At 37.8% G+C, this 25,461-nt stretch overlaps 1 protein-coding gene across 3 annotated transcripts; it reads left to right on the top strand.

Moving 5' to 3' along the window:
• The first annotated feature begins 276 nt into the window (after positions 1-276).
• On the top strand, positions 277-24,220 carry cpne2 (copine 2). 3 transcript variants are annotated; one of them, XM_039692573.2, is made up of 16 exons: positions 277-785; positions 5,671-5,873; positions 7,543-7,722; positions 7,893-7,967; positions 8,042-8,113; positions 8,200-8,283; positions 8,415-8,504; positions 9,449-9,547; positions 10,311-10,394; positions 10,812-10,871; positions 13,285-13,418; positions 13,518-13,572; positions 15,399-15,450; positions 15,552-15,685; positions 22,856-23,092; positions 23,684-24,220. In XM_039692573.2, exons 2-16 carry the CDS (start codon positions 5,700-5,702, stop codon positions 23,789-23,791), a joined length of 1,638 nt encoding a protein of 545 aa, XP_039548507.2. In that variant the 5' UTR covers positions 277-785; positions 5,671-5,699; the 3' UTR covers positions 23,792-24,220. The 3 variants fall into 3 exon arrangements, with proteins under 3 accessions (XP_039548507.2, XP_039548506.2, XP_088972537.1); XM_039692572.2 differs by lacking the exon at positions 277-785 and adding an exon at positions 3,163-3,269; XM_089116411.1 differs by lacking the exons at positions 277-785; positions 15,399-15,450; positions 15,552-15,685; positions 22,856-23,092; positions 23,684-24,220 and adding exons at positions 3,163-3,269; positions 13,777-14,053.
• The last annotated feature ends 1,241 nt before the right edge of the window (positions 24,221-25,461 follow it).

Raw genomic sequence — 25,461 nt, forward strand, 5'->3', positions numbered from 1 at the left:
AGTCTCTTGAACGTTTTTATCAGGAAATACAGTTCATCTGTATTAATGACACATGCCAGACCAGTCAATATGATGGCATGACATGATATAGGCTACAATAATCAAGAAAAAAAAAAAACATTTTGCGTCCAGGTTTTATAGGTGTCGACGATGATGAGGACAACAATGACGTGCAAATCAGTTCAAAGAGTCAATGATAAAGATCTGCATGGTCCCTGAAAGACAGCGCGTTTTATATATTTTTAAATGAATTATTTCAAACAATATTGACAGAGTTAAACTTATGAAATTGAGTCAAATGAAACAGTAGACAGTAAGCGTTTTATTTATTTTCTAAAAAATATAAGTTTTCCTCGAGTTTTTAAGAACAATGCGCGCGCGTTCCCGTGCTCTTTAGCAAAATAGCCTACTTCAAGATGCGACAGGCACACATGTAAAACACAAATGTGTTACTTTCTTTTCTTCTCCTTTTTCATCTTTTTCGATAGTGGTACAGCTCAGAAGAGACTAGCTCATGGTAATGACAGATGAGACACGGGCGGAGTTCAGAGCTGTGAAAACTAACTGTTGGTTCATTGAGCGCGCGACTCTGGAGTCTGCACCGCACGCGCTTGAACTGGGCGACGCGCTTTCTTCTTTAACGCCGTTTACCTTCTGGGGCTGGATAATGCAATCAACCCACAATACTTTTGACAAGCCGAGTTGCTGCCACCAACAGTAGAAATAACGACAGAAGACGCTGAAGAAAAGTAGGTTGCGTACCTATTGCGCAAAAGCTTCGAGAGGTGAGTTATTATTGAGTTATACAGTGACTTCATGAAGTAATGATTTCGATTCACAAACACGTAGGGTTTGTTACATTTTAACGTGTGAAAGGAAGTAATAAGCATAAAGAGTTCCGGTGTGAACGATTAAGAAAACAACTGACAAGCCAAAATTTCGAATAATAATTCATTACAAAAGCATCAGAACAACCAAAGAGAACTCTGAACATTTTGAGCTAATGGCGTCATACAATGGTTACCAAAATGATAAAAATGAGTATTCTACTCTTCAAATTACAGTTACAATGTGTTACAATGTTACTAAGTTCTTATAAATGTCATCTTTGAAGAGTGAATTCAGGGAAAAGGGCAATTCCCAATGCCAAAAGTCGCCCTGTTTAGCTTCATTCACTCTAATGTTGATTTCCTGTTGATTTCATGAATGCTTTGGAAACATTTGTCCATTTTTCTACAAACTATAGATTTAATGAATCTAAAAATGTCAGGTTGTGTAACCATCTCATACCTATATAAAGTACTACACTTTCTTTCCACCTTTAATATTAGTATAGAAGAGATGTATGCAAGTTCTCTTTGAATGGATTGCATTTTTTTATGTAATTTAGAATAACTTAATAGATCCAGTTCATTGATTCAGTTGCTGTTTCATTGACCCATTTTTTTTTTTTTCAGTTGGAAATTTTTTTAACTATATGTAGAGTAGACTGCTACAACCTCCATTCATGTTGTTCTCAGTCAGCCATTATTAACTCTCCCCCTCAACTGCATGGCTTTACATCTTATTATCAGAGTAAACAGGATGTTGCCCTTTGTAATCTTTAAGTAAATATTTGGCTTGACAGTTAAGCGAAAGGGTGATGCTTAAACTGCAACATTGTCACATAGATGCTTGAATAATATTGACATTTTAAAAATATTTTTTGAATCAGTTTTTTGTAAACATTAATCACAAAAAGCAAACTTACAATTAATAATAATAAGAGAATATTTCCTTTGACATTAAAGAGCAAATTGGAGTGTGAATTGACATCAGATACTTTAAATCTTCCTCTGTGCTGCTAGTTTGCACATTGTAATCCTATGACCATAAAGATAATGCCTAACAGTATGACAGGGGAAGTATGTATTTATGTTATAGTAGTAAAACTCGATGTGCTCTTTATAGTGATCTGTTCCATGTCTAGAGGTTAGTGTCACAAACACAGAAAGTCAGGTTAAATCACTGTTATTTTATAGTGTATAAATTACATACACTACAAAGAAATGTTGTGTCTATGGGTTACTTCTTTTCCTTTGAGGGAATATTTAGGATTTAAAACAAGTGAAGCTTGCAATTACCACCTCAGTTCACAAAAACAAACTAAAATTGTTTCTATTGTAATTCACTTACCAAGGAAGTCTATGGGACAAAGCAGAAATGACGCTCATATTTTTGATAAAGCATTTATATTAATTATTCCATACAACATTTTTTTGTCAAATCAAACCTGTGACGATGAACTATGTGTTTACAAGTAAACAGTGTTTAATTATGTCAGTTATTATTTAACATTTATATCAAACTTACTGCATTTACTTACACGGTCATCATAGTATAATTACCGGCCACTTTATTGGGTATAAATATGCATACAAATATCTTTCAGCCAATCGCATGGCAGCATCTCAATGCATGTGGACATGGTCAAGACGATCTGCTGAAGTTCAAGCTGAGCATCAGAATAGGGAAGAAATGTGATTTGAGAGGCTTTGAACGTGGCATGGCTGTTAATGGGCTAGTCTGAGTATCATAAAATGCAGATCTACTGGGATTTTCACACACCACCAGTTTATTAGTGTATCTAATAAACTGGCTGGATATCTCATACATGTTTTTCATGATCCAACAATGAAATATGCAATATTTATTTTATTTCTACAGTCCGCATTATTTATTATGACTTCAGTATGAGCAATAAAATCATTGTAATTGTTAATAAAATCATAACAGCATACTCCATATTTGATTACTGCCCTACACTTGTTTTCCACTCGTTAATGTATAATCTGTCTCTGCACTTTGGAGATAAGTGATGAAGGGTTGAGTTGATGATCACTTAGAGGTTAAGTCATCTTGGATGTGTGTTGCCATTTTGACCTCGCACGGCCGGCTCATGTCAGGATAAAACACTGAATGATTTTATGGACATTGGTCCTGACAACAGCGATTACATTAGGAAGCAAGGTTAAGAGGAGGGTTAATCATTTGTGGAGTGTTTCTGGATGTGTCTCATCCGGTTGTGCACTTTCTTGAATGAGATTTAGTTTGATTTAGAGACTGTGTATTTTTTTCCATGACATCACGGTCATGCGGAACGTGTCATTATTCTGGAAATGGTTACCAACAACGCTGCACTATATAATGGTTATTTGAATACAGAGTCCATTTAGAATCCGAAACATCCATTACAAACTCAAAGATGCCATTTTGGGATGGAAACTTAGGTGAGTTCCCAGCTTATCAAGAAATGTTTCCATTGTTGTACAGGACTAACTTGGATAAAAATGGTGACTCTTGTTATCATGATAAATTGTAGTGTGATGTATTGTAACATGATTGTCATTTTCACTCATGCTTTGTCTATGGTGGTCACAGCCTAATTGTGGTTTGTGACATTAACACAGAAAGAGACAGTGGTACATCAGTATCTAAGCAACAAGAGCCCTCACTGTATTCCTCGTGTCCTGGTGTGAGGCTCGTGTTCTGTGTGCGCGAGTGTCTGCATGTATTGATGCTTGTGGAAATCATAGTGTTTGCATGTTTAGTGTTTATTCAAGGAGTTGTTTGTCAGGGGACCATGAACTCAAGCATTCCTGTCTCAGACGTGTGGCCAAGACATTTCTGTCATAAAAGGGCAAACAATGTTGTGTAATTCAGCTATTTACAAGGTTCCAGTATCAATTTTTTTCCGTTTTACCATTTAATGTTTTTTTTAACCCTGTAAAGTCTGACATATGGAATAATAGTAAAAAAAAAACCCCACATAAAATTTAAAAAATGCATATGTTTCTTTGTTATTTTATTTTTAAGTATTTTATTTGATACATCAGATTTTTATGGCTTATAGTAGGAGAATTTGAAGCTCATACTTGAAGTGATAATATTCATATGGCCAAAAAAATTTTGATAGCTTATAATGTAAATCAATGAGATGTTTATAACATTATAGCAGATAATCCTTAGTTTTATAATCAAAGCTCTTTTATTGTGGGGGGTAAAACATAAAATGCAATGCAATTCAATGTTGATTAATATAAATGTTCCTCAAAAGCCTGAGATATCATATTTGTTACTCTCATTTTAACATGATTTTTTTTTTCTTTAAATTATGTATATCAAGATCAAGGCAACTTTTGCAACTTTTACTTGCTAAAGACGGCATGTAGACTGTTTTTCTCAGCAAAGTTTTGATTATTTTGGCTATTTAGAGTTAGAAATTTGCATTTCAAATTTAGAAGTTCACTTTAAAAAAAACTTTTGCTGATAATTTTCTCATCTCCATATCATCCAAGATGTCCATGTCTTTCTTTCTTCAGTCGAAAAGAAATTAAGGCTTTTGATGAAAACATTCGAGGATTTTCTCCATATAATGGACTTCAATGGGAACCAAACAGTTCAAGGTCCAAATGAGAGTTTCATTGCAGCTTCAAAGGGCTTTAAACGACACCAGACAATGAATAAGGGTCTTATCTAGGACCCTTCGAGTCTTTTGATGAAGGAGTTTGAAAAGGAGAGTCACGAACGCTCATCGCAGAACAGAGCAAGGCGAGCATTTGAGCTTATAAAACTTAAACTTTTTTATTTAATTTTGAAATGGCCCATTGTTTTGCTAGACAAGACCCTTATTCATCGTCTGGTGTCGTTTAAAGCCCTTTGAAGCTGCACTGAAACTCTCATTTGGACCTTGAACTGTTTGGTTCCCATTGAAGTCCCCAATATGGAGAAAATCCTGGAATGTTTTCATCAAAAGCATTAATTTCTTTTCGACTGAAGTAAGAAAGACATGGACATCTTGGATGACATGGGGGTGAGTAAATTATCAGCAAAAGTTTTTTTTTAAAGTGAACTACTCCTTTAAAGCTACACTGTGTGATTTTTACCCCCATCTAGCGGTGAAAAGGTATATGACCTTCCAGTGAATATTAGTTTCTGTTCCTCTCAATTCCGATTTGGTTTTAACTCCTACGGCGGCCAATGTAGTCCAAGATTAACATGGCTTCCAGTTCGACCTCGTCCATGAGTGTTAACTCAAACGTAAACGCGAAAAGTGAAGCTTGAATTAACGGGTATGTCCCTCTTTGGCTAATGTACTTTCAACATGGCGACCAACATTAGGACCCCTTACCCGTATGTATTTTCAATGGCATATTATACACTCACGAGAATACTTTATTACTTGAACAAAGTAAATATACATTGATGAGCACATATATTTTTGTCTTTTTAGTAACAAGTCTTTTTAGCTAAGAATGAACTAAAAGAGTTACACAGTGTAGCTTTAAAACAGTAGGTGGTATTGCTTTTTAAAGAGAAAATAAAAAAGTCTCAAAAGTCTGAGACCACTGGTCAAAATGCTTGTTATATCTGCATAACATAATAATTTGAGTAAAAAAAAATATGATTTGAAAAATGGTTTAACCTGGCCTGAAGACCTGACATTAAATTAATATTCTAATACTTCATATTTCCTATCAGTTTTATGTCATCGTATTTTCTTGTTTAAAATGTTCCAAAATATTTTCAGGTTAAAATACGTAAATTCTATGTTTTCTGAATTAATAATTCTTTGCAAATGAGTATGTAAAAGTTATAGTGAGAATTGAAATTGTGTTTTGTTGCCCCCAGGGTGTGGGAGAGGAGGTACCCCCATCTCCATGGCCCATACTCTGGCCTCGGGCCCCGACGCGGGTCCTGCCATTGGGACCCAGCACTGCATCACAAAGGTAGAGCTCTCCGTCTGCGGCTCCAACCTGCTGGACCGTGACGTGGCATCCAAGTCTGACCCTTTCTGTGTTCTTTTCCATGATGTGGATGGAAACTGGGTGGAGGTAAGGAGTGATGAAATGTGTTCATTTTCCACCTTACCTTCACACAATAGTGGAGTTATTTTGGTTAACATTTAATAAAATCTGGTGGAGTTAGAGATAGAGTGAAGATTGAAGATTGAAGACTGAAGAGAGAAGATTGACATGCGTATATGAAAGAAAAGAAGATGGAATTGGGAGTGTTAGAGATATCTTAGGGGACAAAAAGCCACAAGTTGGAAGCATAGAAGCTGAAATAGCTGGCATGTTGGAAGCAAAATTTAATAAAAACATGAACCAAAGAGGAAAATATGTTGGAGTGAGCACACGTGTCCTGTACAGTCTCTATGAGACCATGCCCTCAGCGGTCTGGTCATCGCAGGCCAGTTCATGAAATCACTCTTCCACGGTACACTGTAGCCATGGAAACACCGGGGACAAACAAAGGAATGTGTTTGTAGTATAAAAATGCATGGTTAAATGCATTTTAGAACATGATGATTTCAGGAATTTAGAACGCTAATAATAAATGACAATTTACATACAGATAAATAATAAACAAACAAAAACGCTGCCCAAGCTCTCTTTAATGTCATGATCTCTACACCAGTATAGTAGTAATAATGCAAAACAATTCAATTCTTATTCCTATAGTATTTAATAATATATAAATATATTTGGTAACACTTCAGTTCTTACTAATTACTAATTGCTTATTAGCACGCAAATTACAAGGATATTGGCTGTTTATTAGTCATTATAAAGCACATGTTAATTCTGCATGACCATATTCTACATCCCTTAATCCTACACTTAACAACTACCGTAATATTAATAAGCAGTAATTAGGAGTTTATTGAGGCAAAAATCATATATACATAATCTAAAGTGAGACCATATATTTTTGTATATAAATATATACTGTTTGTAATTTATGCTGCCTTGAATTTAATATTTTATTACACTACTATTTTATTACTCTACTTCAGTAATGAGAATATATGAAGGGTCAGGAATGGGAATTACATATTAAAAAATAAAAGAGAAAAAATATTCCAAAAACAATTTAGAATAAATACATAAGACATTTTAGAACTTTTTGCTTTAAGTTGCCATTAAAATAAAGTTACAATCCCCCCCCCAAAAAAACTGATTTGATTATGGAGTGAGTATACTGATATATTAAGCTATAATTAACTTTTAGCATTTCAATCTCTTTTCACTTAAAGTCGGCATGAAGTGCCTTTTCTTCCCTATTGTGATGTATATCCGAGTGAAAGGAATTGTAGAGTGGATGACTGGATTTCTTCCTCTGGAATTGATTGGATCGTATGGAGTTGGGCTTAATGGAGGTAGACCTGAATTCCAGTTTGCAGTCAGTTCAGTTGTGATTTGTGAAAGATATTTAGATTCGAGGGGGAGAGGGTGTTGACTTTTTTGATTAAAGATTATAAGTGCACATGAATTAAATAAAATAAAATAAATGATGTGCACGGATAAGTCATTTATTTGTCAGCACTCTGTATAAAATAAAAATGGTCAAGTTTGATTTCAGGATGACTTATTAGCGAAGATCCACATATTTATATTACACCACTGAAAGACACATAATGTGTTGTATAAAGTTGCTCTATAAGTTAGTAAATACATTTTGATAGTCACCTGGATTTTTATCTGTATTTTGTCATTTCAGTTGGCCCGAACGGAGACGGCCATAAACAACCTGAATCCAGTATTTGGTGTGAAATTCCAAGTGGATTACCACTTTGAGGAGGTCCAGAAACTCAAGTTTGCCATGTTTGATGAGGACAAGTGTAGCAGCCAGCTTTACGAACACGACTTTCTGGGCGAGTTCACCTGCACATTGGGAGTGGTACGGTAACACTAACATATTTTTTTGGCTTCCAGATCAATCTGCAGTGTGCTGTTTCACATCACTATAGTTGGATAATCTTAAGCTTTTATGATCTTAGTTATGATAAATTAGCTCTCTGTATCGCCTCTACTACTTGTGCATTTATCGGGCCATCTGTTCTGTTTTAGATTGTGTCAAATAAGAAGCTACATCGACCACTGATTTTAGCTAATGGCAAGCCAGCAGGGAAGGGGGCCATCACAGTAAGACATCACATAACACACCATAACAGACATGCATTGATAGAGTTCGTTATGATATGCTCCGTTTTGTCTAGATAACAGCCCAGGAGTTATCAGACAACAGAATAATCACCCTAACTATGTGTGGGAGGAAGCTGGATAAAAAGGTGAGTTAAGAGGTTGTGATAACCATTCAAGCACTTTAAAAAGCACTCAGCGATAGAAGATGATGATGTTTTTGGTTGTTTTTCAGGACTTTTTCGGTAAATCAGACCCCTATTTAGAATTTCACAAACAAGGGGATGATGGAAAATGGATGATGGTTCACAGAACAGAGGTAAGATGCTAAATAGACTCAATGTTGCTGATATTCTCGTTTTGTTTTATCAGATGTTAAGCTTGTGGTTCAGACAGTGTTATTGAAGGCCAGCAAAAAATAATAATAGCCATTTGTGTGTGTGACTTCAGGTCATTAAGAACACTTTGGATCCTGTATGGAAGCCTTTCACAGTGCCTCTAATCTCACTTTGTAATGGAGATGTGGACAGAAACATCAAGGTTTGTGGTTTAAAGGAGTAATTCACTAATTCACAAAAAAATTGCTGATAATTTACTCCCCCTATGTCATCCAAGATATCCATGTCTTTCTTTCTTCAGTTGAAAAGAAATTAAGGTTTTAACATTACAGCATTTTTCTCCATATAATGCACTTCAGTGGGAACCAAATGGTTCAAGGTCCAAAAGACAGTTTTAGTGCAAACTGCAAACTGTTTAAAGGGCTTTAAACAATTTCAGACGATGAATAAGGGTCTTATCAAGCGAAATGGTCGCTCATTTAAAAAAAAAAAAACAAAGTTTAAGTTTTATAAGCTCAAATGCTCGCCTTGCTCTGTTCTGTGATGCACGTTCGTGACTCTCCTGTTCGAACTCGTTTATCAAAATGCACAAATCTTTTTTCGTGTCATTTGGTTCATTCAACGAACGAAATTAACGAGTTGACTCAGGAAAAGATTCGTTCATTTTGATGAACGACTTTGAACAGGCGAGTCACGAACGCGCATCACAGAACAGCGCAAGGCGAGCATTTGAGCTTATAAAACTTAAACTTTTTGTATTTTTTTTTTCAAATGAGCGATCGTTTCGCCTGATAAGACCTTTATTCATCGTCTGAAATCGTTTAAAGCCCTTTAAACAGTTTGCAGTTTGCACTGAAACTGTCTTTTGGACCTTGAACCGTTTGGTTCCCATTGAAGTCCATTATATGGAGAAAAATCCTGGAATGATTTCATCAAAAACCTTAATTTCTTTTCGACTGAAGAAAGAAAGACATGGATATCTTGGATGACATGGGGGTGAGTAAATTATCAGCAAAAGTTTTTTTAAAAGTGAACTACTCCTTTAAGTACATATTTTGCTATCTAGTCATAGTCTGTGTTTGAAGAGTCCCAGTAGAACTTATTCTACAACGTGTCATAACTCGCAATAATTGTGTGATGTCACAGGTGCTGTGCTACGATTACGACAACGACGGAGGCCATGACTTCATCGGCGAGTTTCAGACCACCGTTAACAAGATGAGCGAAGCGCAGAACACATTGGAGGTGGGCTTGCCTTCAATTAACACTGTAGAGAATCATAATTTCCAGAATGTAGGAACTAAATGCGTGAAGTAAAGCTTGGCTCACATTAATGCCTGCCACTCTTGCGCCAGAATACTATGTGAGTACTAGCTATGCCTCATTATCTGGCATAATGAAGCTGAGAATTAGTGAGTGAGAGAGGGAGAGACAGAGAGAGAAGGAGAAAAGAGGTGGGAGGGAGAAACAGAAGAGTGTATAACTGGCTCTTTTGAGATGCAAATCGCTCTTATTTTACCGCTGCCTTGTTTACCAGAACAAGCATTGTTTGTTGCCAGTCACACTTAGGCAGAACATGCGTAAATGTTCTCCTGGAGAAAGAGTAAGTGTACTAATTAACATCCTTTCACTGGTTTCAGGTGCTGTCATTCTGTTGCACAGCCTTAGCTTAGAGATATGATGAATTTTGTGCCATGTTGTAAAGGAATCGAGTGCCCGCCCGCCCGCAGAGGTTGTTACCCCTCGGTATTCACATTTCACTCGAATGCTCACTCTAAAATTCACAGAGGATGCTGATACTTGTATTATCTTATCAGAATAGTTGCTGTGTGGTGGCTTCTATACAGCAATATCTAAATTGTATGTCTCAAATTTGCTTAAGGGAGACCTTAAAATAACTTTATATATACAGTACATACAGTATATATACTGTATATATACACACACACACACACACACAAAATTGAAATGATTTAAAGTGGACAATAACACTGTTCTCTGTTTACAGGTTGAGTTTGAATGCATTAATCCCAAAAAACAGAAGAAAAAGAGCTACAAAAACTCTGGGATCATAATTGTGAAGTCATGTAAGGTAAGTAAATAAAAAGAGAAAGCAATTTCACACATTCTCTATGCACATGCAACAAAATAAGTGTTATTAAATACATTCTGCTAGCACATTAAAGCACCTTCCTTGTTCTGGCTTATTTAATTACATTTATATTAGGCCTTTACTTGTGGCTTCGCTGTAAGGACAGATTAATTTAAAAGTGCTAAATCCCCTTTAAATAACATGTATTAATATCAGCATAAAACACCTGTCACTCCTGCACTGTCACCGTTTAATCAGCTCTACTGATGGATTCAGGCATTAAAACAGAAAATGACTCAGTGGTTCTCATTAAATCTCTATTTGAATTCAACCATTTTACAACCTTTAGCTTAAGGGAATGTCATAGGGTGGTTATGTGCTTTATTTATGTGAATATATGTATTGCTCCTTTGTTAGATTACGAGAAACTACTCGTTCCTGGACTACATTCTGGGTGGCTGTCAGCTCATGTTTACTGTAAGTATGATAACGTCACCTCTGGAATTAATTTTCTGTTGTTTTTTTTCTTTGTCACAGATTTGAGGGGAGGGGGGTTTATGCATGCAGAATGCAATAACATCATTTGTATGCAGATGATTTCGAAAATACTGACAAAAAAAATCAGCTGAAAAGCACAATGGCAGAATGCAAGGAGTCAGATTTGTATAGTGGATCCATTTGATGGTTTGCGTCACTGAATTTTGAGCAATTGATGCTTAAAGTCAAATTTGTTGAATCCGCCTGTTTTCTTTACGTACGCTGTTTCTTTATGTGACTCAATTGCCTTCACCAGTGTGATTGGTAAGAAATGATACTGAAAGTGAGTGAAATTCACAGGTTGCTATAGTTACAGTGTGCTGCAGTGTAGAGGTTCATGTCTCTCATTTGAAACTAAAGACAGAGAGACAGGGGGATGTAAAGAAAAAAGAGAGAGGGAGAGAAAGCGAGAGAAGCCGTGTGAGCCTCTGAACAAAGGAAAGTGATTTTGATAATTGTTTGATATTTTTATATTTTTCAGATTTCACCAGTAGGGCAGTTTCTGTATAGATTAATATTAATTAAAAATATTTATTTAGCTTTTAAAGGATTAGTTCATCCATCCAAACAAGAAGTTATTCACTTTTATATTATACTAAACCTTTATGATTTTCTTTTTTTTAAATCAAAAATCATGCAGGTTTTGTGAACTGAAACAACTGATTTAGTGTAAAAAAAAGATTCTTCAAAAGAAGGATTTGTTTATGAATCAGACATCGCTACTTAGATTAAGTTACTGATGGCAAAATTCAATTCATGGATGAACCGTCTCTTTAAGCTTTAAATATAGACAGTATTTGTGACATTCAAACGTTACCTGTCTCTAATTTTCCCAGTGCTTTCCTCAGAGCTGCGGCTGTGATCTCAGCTGTTTGAAAAGTGCTCCTCACCGCATCTTTATAAAGGCAGTCGAGGTCAGGTTCAGCATCGGCCAAACAGACTCCTGAATTCAGGATTCAGAAGCAGTGTTTTCTCTTTATATTGAGGCTTTTGGGATTTTACTCACCATAGGCCAGAAAGGGAGAATTGGGGAAGGCCTGCAGGTTATTTCTATTCATTTGGAAGTTGAAATAAAAAATGGTAGTTGCGGTCTATAGACTATTACTCATTTTAAGCTGTGCTTCTTTTTAAACAAAAAGTTCACCCAAAAATGAAAATTCGGTCATTTATGGTACGATGGTAAAGGCATACGCAAGTACTCAAGTTACGTTGGGCCCCCGAAGCCCGAACTACCAGGAGGCCCCCTTGCTCTCAAAAATGATATAATGCCTATGGCTGTGATTAATAGAATTTTAATTTCATTTTTGATCCTGGTTTCCAACGATTATGAAAACACAATGCCACATTCAAAGTGGTGTGCTGACGCCTTTCACGAGTGGCTTTCTGTGTGTCCATGGACAAGAATAGGTTACTTTGGGCTTCTGGCGTGTGCTTAAACGGAAAAATACACACAAAAAAATATGTCTGAATGTCCGTCTTGGGGAGTTTTCACTTAAATGCATTCATTAATGTCTTAAGTGAACATAAACAGTTGGGACAACAAATCTGCGCATTTGGTCATTTAGTGTTAATTTCACAACTAAAGAAATCGAAATAATCAAAACGGCCCATATTGAATGAACTGGGCTAAGTTATGTGCGATCAAAGTGTCTCACGCACCAGAGTGATTGAGGTATGCATCAACTCGTCTTAGTTAAGGGAATAACATCGTTTAAAATTAAAAAAACAGTGGAGTATCCCTTTAATGATGACAGAATTTATATTCTGTGTCAATATTCTATTGCAAGAAAGGTACTCTCACAAAGCAATGGAAAATGTGAAGTTAACAGTTGTAACAGCCACACCAGAGAAAATATAGTAGACATCACTTTGGTTTATACTCATGTGCTAAACTTCACAGCTCAGTCACCCAGAGGCCATGACAGGCAATGTGAGGATAACTACAAGAAAGGGCACCCTCATTCTGTCACCTCCTATTCCCTTTCCTTCATTAATCGGTTTTCCGCCCCAGGGGGAGTGACCATCCAGTGGTTAGGTGTGCTTTAGCAAGAGTGTGAAGGTTAGACACTGGTCTCTCTGCACTGGTAATGTCTTGTAAGCATGTAGTCAGAGAACATAGCTCTGTCCTATGGCGGTCATAAACCAGGAGACATCAGATCTCAGTTTGAGCAGATCTGACGGTTCAACCTCCCTGGGTGATAACAACATCGCCTGTAGCTAAGGGCTTTGATGGCCCAGCAACTGAGGGAAAAGCTTATGAAATGCATCGTACTAACAGCTGCTTGTCTTTTTTTATATACCAGCCCAATTGGCACACACAACCGTATTACATTGTGGATGCGTGTTTCTTCAGGTTGGCATCGACTTCACAGCGTCCAATGGAAACCCCAGGGAGCCGTCATCCCTGCATTATATCAACCCAATGGGCAGCAACGAATATCTGTCTGCCATATGGGCTGTAGGCCAGATCATCCAAGACTATGACACGTATGTAACAGTGCTTTTACTAAAAACACAATTTAAAAGTCTACATATGGCCACATGTCTGGTAAAATCACACTTATCCTTCACACTTCATGTCCACAGGGACAAAATGTTTCCTGCACTTGGATTCGGGGCTCAACTCCCACCCGACTGGAAGGTAAGAAAGATTGTCCGTAAATGCGTGTGCGTTTTTGTCAATGTAAAGTTTATTTTTGTGCATCTCATACTAGTCGTCCTTTTAAATAATCAAATGGAATTGAATGTGAAAGCCTGCTAATGCTTCAGAACTGTGAAATGGAAACAAGAATGTGAAGTGCAAGACAGAGAAGAGGTAGATAAAGAAAATGAATAATACTCACAGATCCCAGTGATTACACAACTGTCATCCCATCTGCGTTGCCATGGCGCTGAAGTGAATACAAGGAAGTCTGAGGGGGGCATTTCACAAGGAATAAATTGCACCCGCCGTTTATTTGCACATGTTGCGTTTGTATTAGCACACAATTCACTGAAAGGAATTATGCAAATTATGGCAAAAGCGCACTCATCTTTGGCACTTCTTGTATATTCTCATAACATTCTTCTCCATCATTTGTTCATTTGATGAATAACTGCTGTCATGATCAATTAAAATTGTTCACTTCTGTAATAAGCCAAATTTACGTTAGTTTTAAAGGGTTAGTTCACCCAAAAATGAAAATTCTGTCAGCATTTACTCACCCTCATGTTGTTCCAACCCCGTAAGACCTTCGTTCATCTTCGGAACACGAATTAAGATATTTTTGATGAAATCTGAGAGCAGCATCACTCCTCCATACTAGTCCATAGGCTTCTTGAGGAATTGAAACTTGCCGTCCTCGAAAAGTAATTAAAGACATCGTTAAAATAGTCCAAGTGACTACAGTGGCTCAATCTTAAGTTTATCAAATGACAAGAACACTTTTTGTGCGCAAAAAACAACAAAAATAACGACTTTATTTCAACTATTCATGTCCTTCTCTTTGGGCCTCGAGTCAGGTTACTAGTTTAACAGCGTCGGCCAATAGTGAGCCTACGTGTGACGTAGCTCTACGCATTCACACTACGTTAACTGACTAGAGGCCCATAAAGAAGGAAGTGAATAGTTGAAATAAAGTCGTTATTTTTGTTTGTTTTTGCGCACAAAAAGTGTTCTTGTCACTTGATAAAGTTAAGATTGAACCCCTGAAGGACTATTTTAACGATGTCTTTAATTACTTTTCGAGGCCGGCAAGTTTCAATTCCTCAAGAAGCCTATGGACTAGTATGCAGGAGTGATCCAGCTCTCAGATTTAATCAAAAATATCTTAATTCATGTTCCGAAAATGAACGAAGGTCTTATGGGGTTGGAACAACATGAGGGTGAGTAAATACTGAAATAAGTTTCATTTTTGGGTGAACTAACCCTTTAATAAGAAACAATTTTTTTAATAGAAAACAAAACAAAAATTGAGCATCAAATCTGCATCTTACAATGATTTTTGAAGGATCATAAAACATTAAAGGGATACTCCACCGTTTGGAGTATCCCTCCAACTGGATAAGTTAAGTGCGATTAAAGTGTCTCGCGCCAGAGTGATTGAGTGCACGCACTGAGATGAGAGAGGTATGTGTCAACTTGTCTTAGTTAAGGGAATAATATAGTTTAATATGAAAAAACAGTGGATTATCCCTTTAAAGACTGAAGTAGTTGGTACATTTTAAAAAATATTATAAAATTGAAAGTTAAAATTTAATAATATTTACCAATATTACTGTAATTTTTTTTTTGATCAAATAAATGCATTCTCAGTGAGCATTAGAGACTTCTTTTTTTTAAAAATCTTAATGACGGAAAACTTCTGAATAGTAGTATGTATCATAATTTATATTAAAATTACATTATCTCTGTTTTAGTTGTATTTTTGATCGTTTTTTTTCTCCCCAGCTACTCTTATCGTTGTTCTTTTTCTCTTTGAATTCCAGGTATCCCATGAATTTGCAATCAACTTTAACCCCACAAACCCTTTCTGCTTAGGTGAGGCTCACAAACATCTATTTGTTCTGCCTGTAGAGACAGGATAAAGTTGATGTTTAGAGTTACAGTAGCATAAATGATGCTGTTTTATATGCATACAGGTGTTGAGGGGATCGTTGAAGCTTATTCCAACTCCCTGCCTCACATCCGCTTCTATGGACCCACCAACTTTTCCCCCATCATCAACCACGTGGCCCGCTTCGCTACCCAGGCCCTCCAGCAGGACACTGCCGCAGTAAGTACCTAAAAGTTCAGGAGGAGCGTTGTTTTTTCTCAAGGGAAAGTAGGAAGGAAGTCTAGTTGGTTAAGCTAGTCTTGTGCTAGAAACCATTCATTGCTTGGATGGACTTCATTTTTACCGTTTTTGAAGTACCTTTAGCTTGTTTAGATTGTATGATAACTTGTACATTGAATAAATGATGGATTTATTAGATAACTGTCTGAAACGCTTGCCATCTGTTGGCCATGGCAGTCTCACAAGTGAAGCTAAAGCACTTTGGAAATCCCTCTGGATGAGAGCATCTGCTAAATGTTTTAAATGCAAAAGCAAATGACTGTCTCATGCATTTTGCCTGCTGTCACTGTTTAGCAGTTTAACAGTTAATGGCCACTCATTAAATGAACAAAAAGGCTTGTCCTCAAGTCACAGACGGATGTGTATGTGTGTCAGAGCAGAGCCGGACAACAAGTCTGCATTTAAAAGCATCATTAGACTCATTACATCCCATTACTTTTGTCAACTTGGCCCATAAGACTATGAAGAAAAACTGGAGTGGATCCACACGCACTTTACATAAATCTCTCCACTTAGAGAAGAACAGTACTACTCTGTGTTCGAGACGTCGAGTGGAAACTGTAAAACTCCTCGGTTTCTTAGTCTTAGATACGTGCAGCATTTGAGCGAGCAGACTAGGGCTCACTCTCTTCTGCGATAACACAATGTGTCTGTGTTTCTTCAAGCAGGGTGTTCCCACAGCTTTCCACTTGTGAAGTTTAGCTCACTCTGTTAACTTCCTGTTTAGCGTGTGCAAAATTTCCTTCAGTCTCAACTGCGGCTCTGCGAGTGTTTCTTGGCTCTAGCTGATTCTAAGCTTGCAATTTTGAAATATTGAAAAATTCACGTACTTTTAAAATCTCTCACTTTATCTGCAGCACAGACAATTTTACTGTTAAACTGACTGTTTTGCTTCACTGTACTCAAGGATAAGTACATACAATAATGAAAATTCTGTCATCATTTACTCCCCCTCATGTCACCGCATTGTATGACTTTCTTAGGTTTGGAGTACAAAAGCCAAAGTTAAGCTGAATGTACTGGCTGTTTTCTTTCCATACAATGAAATAAAGGGGGCAGTGACTGGCAAGTTCAAAATATGCATCATAGAATAAGAACAAAACCTCAGCACTTATATCTCATATTTTGTTACTGACATGTCAAATTTGACAAACAACATTTTGAGCAATGACTTTTATAGTACGTTTTATGTCCTTTCAGGAGCTTGACAGCCTCTAGTCCCCATGCACATTTATTATACCATTCAAAACAATTGGTAAAAAAAATACTGTAAAGATATTTATAATTTTGCAAAAGATTTATATTTCAAATAAGTGCTGTTCTTTTGAAGTTTCTATTTATCAAAGAATCCTGAAAAAAAATCAACAATAATATTAAGCAGCTCAACTATTATTAACATTGAGGAACATTGAAGAATTTTTTTTTTGAGCAGCAAATCAGCCTAGTAGAATGATTTCTGAAGGATCATGTGACTCTGAAGACCGAAATGAAAATTGCCATCACAGGAATAAATAACATTTTAAAATGTATTAAAATAAAAACTTTTAATTTGTAATAATCATTTCCAATATTAGTGTTTTAACAGTATTATCAATCAATCAAGTTTGTTAGAGTTTCCAGTATAGGGAGTTAACCCATAGAGCCATTTTTAAGTGGCATATGGAAATGAAATCCCATTTTTCTGCATATGCAGATGGAAAAGAAGTCAGTTATCCAGTCTTGCCGGTGTTGTGTGTTTTGGAAGGGCGTGCCTGTGTGGTTGTTTGCTGTCGTAATTGGCAACAGGACTGACCCTGGCTCAGCAGAGCCTAATTGCTCCATAAGACTCTGACAAAATGTGCCTTTGGTTGTTAGTTCAAAGTCTGTTTAGGGGGTTTGAAGTTGAACAGCACAGTGCACACAATTTCTCCTACTCTTATTATCTGCCCTGTGGAAAACAACCATTAAAATCCCTTTTCAATTAGAGCTATTTATAGAAGTAGATTCAGCGAACAAATGTTCTCTCTTTTTCCCCAGTTGTTCTTGGGTTTTAATGACTAATGAGGCTGCACCCTCAGGTCTGTTCTGTATAAAGGCCAGCAGCAAGGCCAGCTTCAGAGGAAAGCAGAGCGACGCTTTTCAGTTGTTGCGAGGGAACAAGGCTACACAGAATGCCAGTGCTGTCATCATACCGACGATTGGCGCTGCACACAAATGTGGTCCACATTTGATTAGAACCTTTATAACTCTAAAATGAAATGTTTAAATATTCTGAAATTAGATTTTTTTTTATAAAATATAAGGGTGACACACATGAAGCTAGTAGAAGTAGCTTCATGTGAACTGAAGTAGAAGCATTTTTGCATTGTATTGCATATATACATTACACACACACACAAATACTCTTTATAATAATATAATATTAATACTGCTTGAATTATTTTCAATTTGTAAAGTGTTTACATACCATATTCATTTATGTCTTTTTTTGCATTTATGGAATATTTAAGTAGTTTCGTATTTCGTATTTGGAATATTTAAGTAGTTTCGGGTAAGACCCCACCAGGAACTACTCATCTCCACTAGAAATAGGACAAAGAGGCTACAATTTGCAAGAGCTCACCAAAATTGGACAGTTGAAGACTGGAAAAATGTTTGCCGGTTCTGATGAGTCTCGATTTCTGTTGAGACACTCAGATGGTAGAGTCAGAATTTGGCGTAAACAGAATAAGAACATGGATCCATCATGCCTTGTTACCACTGTGCAGGCTGGTGGTGGTGGTGTAACAGTATGGGGGATGTTTTCTTGGCACACTTTAGGCCCCTTAGGGCCAATTGGGCATTGTTTAAATGCCACAGCCTACCTGAGCATTGTTTCTGACCATGTCCATCCCTTTATGGACACCATGTACCCATCCTCTGATGGCTACTTCCATCAGGATAATGCACCATGTCACGAAGCTCAAATCATTTCAAATTGGTTTCTTGAACATGACAATGAGTTCACTGTACTAAAATGGCCCCCGCAGTCACCAGATCTCAACACAATAGAGCATCTTTGGGATGTGGTGGAACGGGAGCTTCGTGCCCTGGATGTGCATCCCACAAATCTCCATCAACTGCAAGATGCTATCCGATCAATATGGGCCAACATTTCTAAAGAATGCTTTTAAGCACCTTGTTGAATCAGTGCCACGTAGAATTAAGGCAGTTCTGAAGGCGAAAGTGGGTCAAACATAGTATTAGTGTTCCTAATTATCCCATAGGTAAGTGTATATAGAGAAAAGTAAAATGCCAAAATGCTTATGGAGAGTTTCAGAAAAATATTCATTCAAAACAATTATTTTTCTCATTTGAATTTGGCTCGAAATGAGACCAGGGCATGTTTTCTTGGGAACCACCCAAAATGTTTTATGTAATGAATTACAAATGCACCTCTAAAACAACTAAGCTGCTTACAGGGTTAAAATAAATTAAAAATAAAACAATGAAAGCCAATGAAATATGTAATTAACATAGCGCTATCTCTCCTGGTGCTCAATAAAAACATCATGTCAATCAAAACTATAACCTGAGATGAGTGCAGGCAGTTCCTATGGTGGCAGATCATGAACTCACACTTCTTCACCAAACGCTTGGCCTGGAAGGAAAACTTAATAGTTAGTTATTATTTAACCTCCTTTAGGAGAGCCTAGAGCGCTTTCTATCCCTAATTGCACCCTGTCACCTCTAAAAGATAAAAATGGGTAGTGAAGAGAGATAGAGAAGAATAGAGCCTTAATGCAGTAGGAGGAAGATAGTGCTGTGGGCTTGCAGCGTCTCTTAAAGCAGAATGGGTTTTGTGAACTCCTCAAGTGTGCTATAGTCATTATTTGTTTCCACTACAACTAAATGGCCAAGGGATCCAGAAATGTGGTGTCGTAAGTGCTGCATTACAGGTGTTTACATTTTGTGCTACACTTTATGAGGCAATCAATCAATTATTTGTGTCTGTAAATATTCAATTAAGCGGCGTATGTGTCTCTGCTCTGTGTAATGAGACGCTAATGAGCCTGTCTGTTAAGCCCAGACTTCAGAGGCCACAGCAGGGAGGAAGAGGTCGCTGTCATACACGGTCCACTGCTGGTGACGCTGGGCAGGGACCGCAAGAAGCCCAGCAGCTAGCAGATACTAACTGTGTTTAAGCCTGTCCAAACAGTGTCTTTGTAAAGGTTAGGGGATCCAAACGAATTAGGGATTGTGCGCCAATGTGTTTCCTGCATTGACTTGGGGTTTTTCGTTTTTTATGTGTTGGTTATTTTGGATGATAATTGATTAGACAGCTTGTGTGACTTTGTTATGTTCTGAGTGTTATATTTAGGACAGTTAACACAGTGTCTACAGGATGTGTTGCCCACAGTGTCTCAGCAATACAGTATGGCTGTTAGGGCAGGGGGCACAGCCTTGTCCCTTGTTCCATTACGCATGAATGTACTGCTCATTTGGTCATTATACACCTAAGGGAAGATGGCACGGTCTAGAGTTTTTTCTGTTTCTGTTTAAAATGAATGTCCACTGTTTATGTTGCCTTCTTGGTAATAATATTCTGTAGAGGTGTAAGTTAAGGTAAATGTATTCATCCCGTACCGTACCATGTATCGCACAACAAATACATTCGACAGTCACATGCTACCAGTTAAGTATAATATCCCGTGTAGCATTACATTTACCTACATACCTTAGTAAGCTCCACTATTATGTCATAGACAGTTTAACCGATTCAATATTTTTTAGAGCAAGTGAGGGAACACTTTAGCATGATGTTTCATTATGCAATGCTGTTTCGAGGCACTCAAAGATTAGTTGTCCACAAGAGTGTGTACTGTGGTAAATACAGTACTATATTTATATCTCGGCTCACCACAGTGAAAAAATAAAGAACAATTTCTCGTGCGGTATGCTCGATTATGCTAGCACCAGCTAAATTTAAGGCCAATTCGTGTAACTTTCGCTGTGGCGGATCCAACTCTCTTCTTTCAGAGAGTGTGTAGTTAGGCTGGACTCCTGGAGGAAGTATTGAAGTATTGTGCCTATGAATTATGGTTTGAGAGACGGGCAGCGGTCCATGCTAAGTGTTACTGTCAGAGAAGAGCTGCCACGGAGAGCAGGAGGCAAGGAAAGTGACAGCGTAAATCCCTCCACACTTCTACTCCAGCTTCTGTCTGCCTGTTTTGTGTGGGGGGAGGGCCGTGAATTACAGCCCATAAACGTATCGTATTTTCCTTCACTCTGTCTTTGTTTCTCAGAGTAAACTGTCGGATTTTGGGCTAGATGAAATATATGTCATTAGCAGCTCTTGCTAAATACTGTTGCTCATAAGTAAGGGTTAGAGGTTTTTCAAAACGTCAAATCATTGAGCTTGGGATTTTCTAAGCGATTATACAGCATATATGATTTTCACCTGGCGGATGATAAAAAGGAAAAAAAAAAGATAAAATCATAGAAATGGCTTTTGTACTTGGGACTTGGGTCCCAAGCCACCTCCCAAAACACTTTACTAATCCGCTAGCAACCACCTAGAACATGTTTGCTAAAAGCTTAGCAACAACCCAGCAACTACACAAAATTCTTTAGCAGCCACATAGCAATTATCCCAAATAGTGGATTCCATGTTTGGCCTAGAAAATCATAGAAATGTCTCTTTTGAATTGGGACACAAGTAAAGCACCCTGAACACTTCAACAAGCTGCTAGCTACACCCTATAGCAACAGTATAGGAAATACCCCAAACACCGTAGCAACCCCCTAGCAATTACACTAAAAATCTTATAGCAATACCCTAGCAACAACAGCATTGTGTACTCCATATCTAGGGCCAAGAAAATCATTGAAAAGTCTCTTTTGACTTGGGTAAGTAAACCCACACAACACACAAGCTAGCAACACCTTAGAACACCATAGCAATGTCCTAGCAACCACCCAGAAAACCATAGCAATGCCCTAGCAACTGCGTTGAAGAGCCCCTATCATAGCATTTGAAATGTTCCTATTTTTGTTTTAGGAGTTCCCAAAAACAGTTTAACATGCATGCAAGGATAAAAAACACTTTATTTGTCTTATAATATGCATTTATTTTTAACTGATTTGCTCACCGACTCCCAAATGATTCGTACAACGACTCATTTTTCCAAACCACTCCTTTGCGTGACGCTAATCGGCAGTAATTGGTCAGATGACAGACCCAGTCGCAGTTATTGTTTGTTAGCATAACGCATAAACATATTGATAAAGCACTGCAGTACTACAAGACGCTCTATTCTTTATGACAACTCCAATAACAGCGGCAAACATTTCACATATTTAAAAAAAATTGACATTGGAAACCTAGAAGCTGCTCTGAGCGTAACTTACACACACACGCGCACACACATACTTATTGCGCCTTCCCTCCTCGCGCCCGACGCTACAAAACCGTTCAAAACCCATAAAAGCAACAATTATTAATAATACTTACAGGTTGTGATTCATAGGAGGAAGCTGATCCATATACACTGGGTAAGTAAGTTACTGAGCCCTCCTTCAGGAACAACCGCTTGCGAATCCACATTTGAATTCATTTATGTTTTTGAACGATTCGTCATTAAAATGTGAACACAATCGGGCTATACTGTTGTGGTATCGTTGCAAATATGAACTCTAACCACCGATTCTTCACATGCTCGTCCCTGATGAAAACAAAGTGGCTGAACTATCTTTGCATTGTAGAACACAGCGTCTTCTCGACATGATGCTATGATGAAGTATTTGAATGTGTAGACTTCAAGTTTACACTTCCATCTGCGCGCGCAGTAACTGGGTCTACGTCACGATGTAACAGCTAATGACTCGTTTCAAAAACAATTCATTTCATAGACTCAGAGTTGACTCTCACTTTTTAAAGACAATATCTTTATATACGGTGCACTTTCAGATATAAATCTTTGCAGGATGTTTTCATCCCCTTAGAGCTATATTCCACACCATATTAAGTCATTTTCAAAAATCCATGATAGGGGCTCTTTAAATAAAAGCGTTTGTTTGCGTGTTACAACTTTGGGACCAATCTTTGATAGATGATCAAATAGATTACAGTTTCCCTTTCTTTTTTTGCAGCAATACTTCACACTACTGATTATTACTGATGGAGTGATCAGCGACATGGACGAAACACGTCACGCTATAGTGCAAGCCGCCAAGCTTCCCATGTCCATCATTATCATCGGGGTGGGCAATGCCGACTTCACCGCCATGGAGTTTCTGGATGGAGACAGCAGCGTGCTGCGATCCTACACAGGAGAGGAGGCGGTCCGAGACATCGTGCAGTTTGTCCCGTTCAGGGACTTTCGCAACGTGAGTTCGATTCCCTCTCTCGCTTGATCTCTTGATTGTACACTGGTTGAGTTATATAAAGGTATAGTCACTGGGTGCATGATTCAATGCTTTAAAAATGTTATGGTATCTCAATGCAGGGTCAAAAAGTCTTTATTGAGCAGCTGCATTAAGCTCTCAATATCATGCAGATGAATTGACCCAGAGGCTTTAGCTTACGCATATAATCAATATTTCTGTTGCCACAGACCTCTGGATAGTTTCTTGTTGTTCTGAAGTGAATCCAATCCTGGATCACGCATGTAAACAGAATCTTCAGTAGGAGTACGAGTAGGCGGTCTGTGGGCCATGTGATTTCCTCAACAGCAGAAGGGAACGGGCAGCACTGCCTCATTTGGGCTCCATTCAGAGGAAATTAAAATTCATTTAGCTTAGCGAGAATATGGGAGGAAACAGTGCCAACATTCACCGCCACACAACCGAACGTGTCTGCCATTTCTTCGTTTTCATTACATGGAAGTGGATTTAACAATCTAACAAGTGTCCACTGCCAGCTTGTACTTAAATATGCATCCTCAATGATGTCGTTGCGTGTGTTTGTTGTTTTTGCAGGCTCCGAAGGAAACTTTAGCCAAATCCGTATTGGCAGAGCTGCCGCAACAGGTCACACAGTATTTCAAACAGAGGAACCTGTCGCCTAGCAACACAATGCCGGAATAAGAGCCGGAAGCCTGAAGTTCACACTGCATGTTGCCAAAACCTGCTAACTGTTTACAAACCCTCCTTGACCAATTCAATGGACAAAGTGCATGTTTTTTTCTGTACATAAGTGTTTTTAGTAAATGTTTTTATTTATTGGTTTATATATATATATAAATATATATGTGTATGATGAATTATCGATTGAAACGCAATGGCCATTTGTGTCTATCACAAAATATGTAACAGTGTTTGGCTGAATGTAACGTTATTACTAGCATTTTCTGTGTTTTAAGAGAAGTGAAAGCTAAAGAGTACCTTTTTATGTAGTGATTTGTATTAAGTGATAAGCGTATGGTGCCATGGTCAAGGTGGTGTTGTTGATTTTTGTACAGTTTTATCAGTTGTTTATGTTCCACTCAGGTCAATAAATTTCATTTGAGGAAATAATGACTGGTGCACACATCACATAATGCACAAACGCATTGATTCGGGAACCGATTAGAGCTGCAGGTTGTTAGTGAGTCACAACAACACCTTCAAGTAACACTTTCTAAGTGATCAAGCACTGCTGTTCTTTTAGATTACTAAATCTAAATGGATCACATACTCCGACTTTTTGGGACTTTGGCTTATTCAGCATCCCTCAGAGTTAGATAAGTCCATACACCTTTTTCATCTCCGGGCGTGCTGTAACTCTGTCTGACGCACCCACCGCTAGCCTAGCTTAGCACAAAGACTGGATGTAAATGGTTGCAGCAGCATACTATTCCCAAATAAGTGACAAAATAACGCAAACATGTTTCTATTAACATGATGTGATTTGTATAGTCACAGAGTGTACAAAAAACAAGGTCATATGAGACAGCCATCTTTTAATTATATATATATTGGGAACTATATTCTCAGAAGGCGAAGCACTGCTACTTGGGCGGAGTGATAACTGCATCACCTGAGACGCACTGTGGTTAGGAGCAGAGAGTTTGTTCAGAGGATTACTATATTAAAAGCGTAGTTTACAATCATGGATGTCCCTTGTATTGTAGCTGCATCAATAAACAGGGGAGACCGGGTAATACCTAGCCTGGCTGCGCCCTCCTACGCACTTCCGCTCAATTTCATTTGGAAATGAAATGAACTAGAGTCTGGTTGAACCAGGCTAGGTAATACCATGATGTTTCATAGAATTGGCTTTATGCACAGCTGCACAGTTACTTCCTGAACTTAAGCCAGCTCCTTGTTTCCTGTCTGCCATTATTGGTCAAATTGGTTAATTCAGGTGTACCTGACCTCAGTAGTTATGGCAACAATAATCAGACACACCTGAATTAATCAATTTGGCCAATAATGGCAGACAGGAAACAAGGAGCTGGCTGAAGTTCAGGAAGTAGTGCAGCTGTGCATAAAGCCAAAGACGCTGACCTGATGAATCAATGGAGTTACTTGCTCTGGATAATATTGATCCAAACACACCTAAAGAGATCATCAAGGACGTGTTTGCTGAGTACATTTCACTGAGGACGACTATTTTGAAAAAAATGGAATTTGCCATACCCTACAGAGTCAGACCATGAAACTTGTGCTGAAGTATACGGCCATCCCATCGATAGCACTGACGGGACAAAGTGGATCACCTGTGTCTGCGGTAAGTGCTCCGTTATGTTTTTATATGACTAGCCTAACAGTGCCAC

The sequence above is a fragment of the Pimephales promelas genome, chromosome 10, assembly GCF_988280905.1.
Source record: "Pimephales promelas chromosome 10, fPimPro1.hap1.1, whole genome shotgun sequence".
In the NCBI taxonomy this organism is placed as follows: domain Eukaryota; kingdom Metazoa; phylum Chordata; class Actinopteri; order Cypriniformes; family Leuciscidae; genus Pimephales; species Pimephales promelas.